The 8,289-nt window shown below is 43.4% G+C and overlaps 1 protein-coding gene across 1 annotated transcript in view; it reads right to left on the bottom strand.

Annotated features, from left to right (window-relative positions):
• Window positions 1–3,201: 3,201 nt before the first annotated feature.
• LOC105505215 (cytochrome c oxidase subunit 5A, mitochondrial) overlaps window positions 3,202–8,289 on the bottom strand; it is a gene marked incomplete at its 5' end in the record, with an annotated part of 25,623 nt that continues 20,535 nt past the window's right edge. Inside the window, 2 exons of the mRNA XM_011933011.1 lie at window positions 3,202–3,369; window positions 6,042–6,164. Of these exons, the coding sequence (XP_011788401.1) occupies window positions 6,051–6,164 (114 nt within the window). The remainder of the gene's footprint in view (window positions 3,370–6,041; window positions 6,165–8,289) is intronic.

The raw sequence follows: 8,289 nt of genomic DNA, 5'->3' as shown, positions 1-8,289 counted from the left end.
CCAGAGCAAGACTCCGTCTCAAAAAAGAAAAAAAAAACCTTACCAGAGTACCTGTTTCCTTCTAAGGGTATAGATGAGTGAATCAGGTAAAACAAAATGTTGAAATCTCAACCTTACCTAAGATACAAAGGAGGCCGGCTGTGGTGGCTCACACCTGTAATCCTAGTACTATGGGAAGCCAAGGCAGGCAGAGAGCTTGTACTCAGGAATTTGACGCCAGCCTGGGCAACATGAGATCAGAACCACAAAAATCAGCTGGGTGTGGTGGTGCACGCCTGTGGTCCCCAGCTACTCTGGAGGCTAAGATGGAAGGCTTGTTGGAGCCCAGGAAGTCGAGGCTACATTAAGCCATGATCGTATCACTGCACTCCAGCCTGTGTCAGAGCAAGACCATCTTAAAACAAAACAAAAACACATTTTTAAAAAAGGCAAAGGCAACAAGAACACTTTCCATCTACTAGTTCTATCCAGCTACATACTAAATCTTCTGGTTGTAAAAGAAAGGCCAATGCCTCAACCCTCACCATCTTTCAAATCACCCTCATTGCCTAAGATCACTCCTTCACCTCCTGCAATTTGGCCTCAACTGCCCACAAAAACATGGCCAATAAATTAAAATTTCTTGAGCGTCTGGCCAGGTGCGATGGCTCACACCTGTAATCCCAACACTTTGGGAGGCCGAGGCAGGTGGATCACCTGAGGTCAGGAGTTCGAGACCAGCCTGGCCAACATGGCGAAATCCCATCTCTACTAAAATTACAAAAATTAGCAGTGCATGGTGGTGCATGCCTGTAATCCCAGCTACTTGGGAGGCTGAGGCACAAGAATCGCTTGAACCCAGAAGGGGGACGTTGTAGTGAGCCGAAATCGTGCCACTGCACTCCAACCTGGGCAACAGAGTGACACTCTGCTTAAAAAAAAAAAAATTGTTGAGCATCGGTATTTGCTTACTAGCTTCACTTAGTGTCATTTAATCCTCATAAAAATGGCTCTTAAGGGTCCTCCATTCAGCATTTCACAGGTATACACATGTAAAATCTCAAGCTACATACTTTAAGATTTATACCAGGTGCGGTGGCTCACGCCTGTAATCCCAGCACTTTGGGAGGCTGAGGCGGGCGGGTCACGAGGGCAGGAGATCGAGACCATCCTGGCTAAGATGGTGGAACCCTGTCTCTACTAAAAATACAAAAAATTAGCTGGGCGTGGTGGCTGGCACCTGTAGTCCTAGCTACTTGGGAGGATGAGGCAGGAAAATGGCGTGAACCTGGGAGGCGGAGCTTGTAGTGAGCCAAGATCACGCCACTGCACTCCAGCCTGGGCGACAGAGCGAGACTCCGTCTCAAAAAAAAAAAAATTGCATACTTGGCTGCATGTAAGTTATACCTTACTAACGTTGCTCTCTTCTTTCACTCTAAATGTACCTGCTCCCACAATTTCAGCCTTCAACCTAGTTCACATCTGCCTCCAAACAGCCTCCTTGAAGTCTTAATTTTTGCTGTTTCAAATCTTAAATTCTTTTCTCTAGTCTCAGTCTCTTTTCAGAGCTCTTGGTGAAACTTGCCCATTGATGCCTGAAATTTAACAGATCCAGAATCAAATGCAGCAGTTTCTCCACTCTGCATCAACCTCCTCCTTTTGCTGACTCCTGTATGAATGGCACCACCACTCAAATCTCAAGATGGCCTTCCCAGAGTTCTCATTTCCCCTCATCAAATTAGTTATCAACACACCTCAATAATGTGATTCTCAAAATTCATCCCTTTCCATTCCTATGGCTACTACCCTAATTCAAAATCCCCATTAAGTTATAACTACACTGTGCCTAAGTTTTATCCCTACCTCCAGTGTCTCCAGGTTCCAATATTCACTGTCTCTCCTGTTCACTGCTTTACCTTCAGTGCCTGGCATGTTTGTTATACAGTAGGTGTTCCATAAATTTTTGTAACATGAAGACCATCACAGCATTTATCTCACCCTCATAGATAACTGTGAACCTATGTTCCTTCCTCTGCTCCTCCCATGACACGAGGAACAGAGACCATTTTTACTCATTTTGCAGTGAGGAGGAAAGCGCTGGCCCACAGTGGGACCAAACCTAAGAACCACAGCCTACCAACTATACATTAAACATATGTGCCATTTTAGTTTATTTCACATTTCTACTTCTTAAAAACTGGGCAGGGGGGTTTTATAAAAGGTCTCACTAGTATTAGAACTTCACCAAAACTGATTTTAATAACAATCCCTTACATGGCTCTAGGAGAGAAGATATCTGAATTTTTTTTTTTTCCTTGAGATGGAGTCTTGCTCTGTCACCCAGGCTGGAGTGCAGTGGTGCGATCTTGGCTCAGTGCAAGCTCCGCCTCCCAGGTTCATGCCATTCTCCTGCCTCAGCCTCCCCAGTAGCTGGGACTACAGGCACCTGCCACCACGCCCAGCTAATTTTTTGTATTTTTACTAGAGACGGGATTTCACCGTGTTAGCCAGGATGGTCTCCATATCCTGACCTCATGATCCGCCTGCCTGGGCCTCCCAAAGTGCTGGGATTACAAGCATGAGCCACCACGCCTGGCCAGACATCTGAATTTCAAGCTAATATTAATCTGATTTCCCTGACACTGCAGTCTGGACTGGCTATACTGGAAGTGACCCAGGTCTAGAACCTCTTTATCCAGCAGCTGGTTCTAGTATTATGGTGCTTCTAACACAAGCAGGATTTGTTTTACTCAGCTGTTTAATCAGAATGCCTCCAAATTTACAAAGCAAATGTTTTAATGTCCAAGGCTAATACACCACGCAAGGGAAGAACAGGTAGGGAAGGAAAGGAGCACTAAGAGAGCAACACACCATAAGAGGGCTTGGCTACTGCATAGCACATCCTAAAGACTATCTCAGTGACCACTTTTAAACACCATTAAAACCTGTTTTGGAAAGGTACACAATTTGATCTATCCCCACAGAGAGCCAGTCCCCTAAGCCTAGGGTGTCAACAAGAAAACCTATATAAACGACTTCTAGCTTTCAGCTACTTTACCAGCTAGGGCACCCAAACATATTAATGAAGCTGATTTTCATGTCAGATGGTTTCCAGAGAATTAACACAGTTCTCTCAGCATGTGAGAGGGCAACAAAACCATGAAACCAATACAGCACTTAATTTTCTGCTTATTAATGAAAACACATGAAACAAATACCTAATTTCAGGTCAAACTCATTTCCCTTTTATTAAAGTCCAAGTTACCATTACATGGCTTGGTACTCAATAAAGGAAAACTTGTTCAAATAAGGTAATATGTTATCATCAGTATTTCCAGGAAACTGTTCACACTCAAGTAGCAATGTCAATAAATCCATGGGGAAGCCCATCTGTAAGAGAAAACACAAAGAATTAGCCGGGAAAGAATAAAGAAAAGGTAGAAATCTTTTAAAAATAACCATTAGCGCTACAACCAGGGAAATCACTGTCTCTCTGTACCCTTTACTGCTCTTACTTAATCCTGCCTACTGTCAACCCACAAGGGACTAGCTTTGTGGATTTTTTGTTGTTTATACCATTGGTACTTCCTTCCCAATCAGAAAAGTGCTCAGTAGTTGCCATTTTTTTAAAATATTTTTTTTGGGCCAGACACAGTGGCTCACGCTTGTAATGCTAGCACTTTGGGAAGCTGAGGCGAGTGGATTGCCTGAGCTTAGCAGTTCGAGACCACTCTGGGCAACACGGTGAAACCCCGTCTTCACTAAAATACAAAAAATTAGCCTGGTGTAGTGGCCCACGCCTGTGGTCCCAGCTACTCAGGAGGCTAAGGCACAAGAATCGCTTCAACCGGGAGGCGGAGGTTGCAATGGGCCAAGATCGCTTCATTGCACTCTAGCATGGACAACAGAGCAAGACTGTCTCCAAAAAAAAGAAAAAAAAAGAAAAAGAAAAAGTCAGTATAGCTAGAATATATCTTACATAAAAAAGATCTCCTAGACCCCTCGGAATAATACTTGATGAAATGAAAACTAAAACAAACTTTTAGGAGTCCATTATAGAATATGAACAGGGCCAGACACGGTGGCTCACGCCTATAATCCCAGCACTTTGGGACGCTGAGGCGGGCGGATCACCTGAAGTCAGGAGTTCGAGACCAGACTGGCCAACATGGCGAAACCCGGTCTCTACTAAAAATACAAAAATGAACCGGGCATGGCGGTGGGCACTTGTAATCCCAGCTACTAGGGAGGCTGAGGCATGAGAATTGTTTGAACCTGAGAGGCAGAGGTTGCAGTGAGCAGAGGTCGTGCCACTGCACTCCAGCCTGGATGACAGAGTGAGACTCCGTCTCAAAACAACAACAAAACAAACAAGCAAGAGCTTCAAAAGTATAACTAGGAAAATTTCCATTCTGAACAACTAGTTTTCTCTAAGTACTCATAGAAGTCAAAACCATTGCATATATTATAAAGATGAGCTACTTCAGGGAGGCTGTGCTGGTGAGGGGGTGGACAAAGATAAAACGAAAAGAACATTGCTTTTGGCTCACACCTGAAACCCAAATAATTTGGAAGGCCAAGGTGGAGGGATCACTTGAGCCCAGGAGTTTGAGAACAGCCTGGGCAACATAGTGAGACCCTGTCTCTATAACAAAATTAAAAATAAATAAATAAATTAAATAAAAACAAACAAAAATACCACTCTTTAAAGCAAGCTTTAAAACGAGATCCCAGCTGGGCACGGTGGCTCACGCCTGTAATCCCAGCACTTTGGGAGGCTGAGGTGGGTGGATCACCTGAGGTCAGGATTTCAAGACCAGTCTGGCCAACATGGTGAAACCCAGTTTCTACTAAAAATACAAAAATTAGCCAGGCATGGTGGCTCATGCCTGTAAGCTCAGCTACTTAGGAGGCTGAGGTACAAGAATCAGTTTGAACCCGGGAGGCGGAGGTTCATTGAGCCAAGATCATGCCACTGCACTCCAGCCTGGGTGACAGAGTGAGATTCTGTCTCAAAAAAAAAAAAAAAAAAAAAAATTCCTAAAAGTAGATTACAAAGTTTTAGGCATTTTCTGTTCAGTTTCTCAACAGGAAGACCGAATATAAAAATTCCTTGAATTCTGAGTATTTTTGTTTGTATGTATGTACACATGTATATATGTATGTACGTACGTATGTATGTATGCATGTATTTAATTAACTAACAGATACAGGGTCTCACTATGTTGCTTAGGCCGGTCTCAAACTCCTAAACTCAAGCAATCCTCCCACCTTAGCCTCCCAAAATGCTGAGCTTACAGTCATGAGCCATTGTTGCCAGCCAAGTTCTTTTTTTTTTTTGGAGACATAGTCTTACTCTGTCACCCAGGCTGGAGTACAATGGCACAGTCTCGGCTCACTGCAACCTCTGCCTCCTGGGTTCAAGCGATTCTCCTGCCTTGGCCTCCCAAGTAGCTGGGACTAAAGGTGCATGCCACCACACTCGGCTAAATTTTGTATTTTTAGTAGAGACAAGGTTTCACCATGCTGGTCTTGAACTCCTCACCTTGTAATCTGCCCGCCTTGGCCTCCCAAAATGCTGGGATTACAGGCGTGAGCCACAGTGCCCAGCCTAAACAGAAATACTTTAAAAACACCAAAGCAAATGTGGCAACAATAAAACTATCTGAAAATCTGGATATGTGTACACAGACTCACTGTATTATGCTACTGTTTATGGCTAAAATATTTTGTAAAGATTTTTCTTTAATTAAGGTGGCTTTTATTTGCCTTTATACCCATAAGAAAATAATGATGCCAGGCACAATGGCTCAAGCCTATAATCCCAGCACTTTGGGAGGCCAAGGCAGGCAGATCATGAGGTCAGGCGTTTGAGAACAGCCTGGCCAACATGGTGAAACTCCGTTTCTACTAAAAAATACAAAAACTAGCCAGGTGAGATGGCATGCATCCTGTAGTCCCTAACAAGAACACTGAAAGGTCTTACCACAGCACACTTAAATGTCATCCACCCACACCTCTCTGGATTGTTTTCCTGCCTTCTTCAGTGGTTTCTCGCTTACCCATGGGGTTTACACTTTGTCAAGGCCCAGTTCCTCCGGAGTGGAGATTCCCAGTTCATTTAAAGTTGGTCTAAGTTCCTGGATGACATAGGGGTAGATTTCCTTATGAGGTCCTGCTTTGTCCTGATGGCAAAAAGAATATTCACATTTAACTCTCTCAAAAGCCATGTCTATTAATTCATGAAATGAACTTAAAAAATGCTTTTAATTACATATGCAGAGGCAAGCAGAGCAGAATTAATAATACAGGTCATCAGCTGGGTGCAGTGGCTCATGCCTATAATCCCAGCACTTTGGGAGGCTGAGGCAGGTGGATCACTTGAGGTCAGGAGTTTGAGACCAGCCTGGCCAACATGGTGAAACCCTATCTCTACTAAAATTACAAAAATCAGCCAGGTGTAGTGGCACATGCCTGTAACCTCAGCTACTCGGGAGGCTAAGGCAGGAGAATCGGTTTGAACCTGGGAGACAGAGGTTGCAGTGGGTCGAGATCACACCACTGCACTCCAGGCTGGGTGACAGAACAAGACTGTCTCAAACAAAACAAAACAAAACAAAACAAAACAAAACAAAACAGGTCATCTACTTTTAAGTTAACACATTTGTTCAATAAATAGGGCAACTTGCTGGGTGCTGTGGCTCATGCCTGTAATTCCAGCACTTTGGGAGGCTGACACAGGCAGATCACAAGGTCAGGAATTTGAGACCATCCTGACCAACATGGTGAAACCCTGTCTCTACTAAAAATACAAAAATTTGCCGGTTGTGATGCTATGCCCCTGTAATCCCAGCTACTTGGGATTGCTTGAACCAGGGAGGCAGAGGTTGGAGTGAGCTGAGATCGTGGCACTGCACTCCAGCCTGGGTGACAGAGCAAGACTCTGTCTCAAAAAAATAAAAAATAAAATAAAATAAATAAATAAAAATAAAGAGGGCAACTTATATATGTACTGTTCAAGGTAAGTTTTTGAGATACCTTAAGAATAACTGCAATTGGACTAAATCCAGAAAAAACACCTTAAAGTCTAGAATTACTGAAAAAGAAGATAGTGATGACAGAATTTTGTGAAGGCAATTAGACATGCCCAGCAGGCAACACGAATAATTAAGTTAACACGGGAAAAGTTTTTTCATTTGCCTCCAATTTGAGACCCTAACTGAATTAACTACCAGTGTTGAATGGATTGATAGCCTACAGAGCCCTTAATTATCTTAATTATCTTACCCATTATAGATAAAGTAATGTCACACTTTTGCCGTTAACAGACCTTGAGTTTCTTTTTAACAGACCATAGTATCTTTTCATGGAGAGCTGTACTTTGAGAATACATATGTCCAGGACTGGAGACTTTTCACTGTAATATATAGTTACACCTGTGCTGTCACAAGATTCCTCAGGAATGGATAAAAAGTCAAAAGAACTAAGAAAGTGTCGGCCGGGCGTGGTGGCTCATGCCTGTAGTCCCAGCACTTTGGGAGGCCGATGCGGGCGGATCAACTGAGGTTGGGAGTTTGAGACCAGCCTGACCAACATGGAGAAACCCCGTCTCTTAAAAATACAAAATAAGCCAGGCATGGTAAAACTTGTCTGTAATCCCAGGTACACGGGAGGCTGAGGCAGGAGAATCGCTTGAACTCGGTAGGTGGTGGTTGCAGAGAGCCAAGATCACGCCATTGCACTCCAGCCTGGGCAACAAGAGTGAAACTCTATCCCAAAAAAACAAAAAAAAGTGCTAAGTTGCTCTTCTTCTGCCTTCAAAAAACTCTAGGGCTCCTTAATTGTATTTTTTAAAATGCAATGTATTTATTACAAAAAAACTCAGCCAGGCAGTGTGGCTCACGCCTGTAATCCCAGCACTTTGGGAGGCCGAGGTGGGTGGATCACCTGAGGTCAGGAGTTCAAGATCAGCCTGACCAACCTGGTGAAACCCCATCTCTATTAAGAAATAAAAAAACTAGCTGGGCGTGGTGGCGGATGCCTGTAATCCCACCTACTCGGGAGGTTGAGGCAGAAGAATCACTTGAACCCAGGAGACAGACGTGACAGTGAGCTGAGAGCGCGCCACTACACTCCAGACCGGGCAACAGAGCAAGACTCCGTCTCAAAAAAATAAATAAATAAACTCTGAAATTATAACCAAATAAGAGGGAGGAAAATTAGTACATATCCTCCTATGTTTTCATATAATGTATATATATTTTTTTGAGATGGAGTTTCTCTTGTTTTTTTTTTTTTTTTTTTTTTTTT

The sequence above is a fragment of the Colobus angolensis genome, unplaced genomic scaffold (genome assembly GCF_000951035.1).
Source record: "Colobus angolensis palliatus isolate OR3802 unplaced genomic scaffold, Cang.pa_1.0 Scaffold99, whole genome shotgun sequence".
Lineage (NCBI taxonomy): Eukaryota > Metazoa > Chordata > Mammalia > Primates > Cercopithecidae > Colobus > Colobus angolensis.
This window is presented reverse-complemented; position numbering and strand designations above follow the sequence as displayed.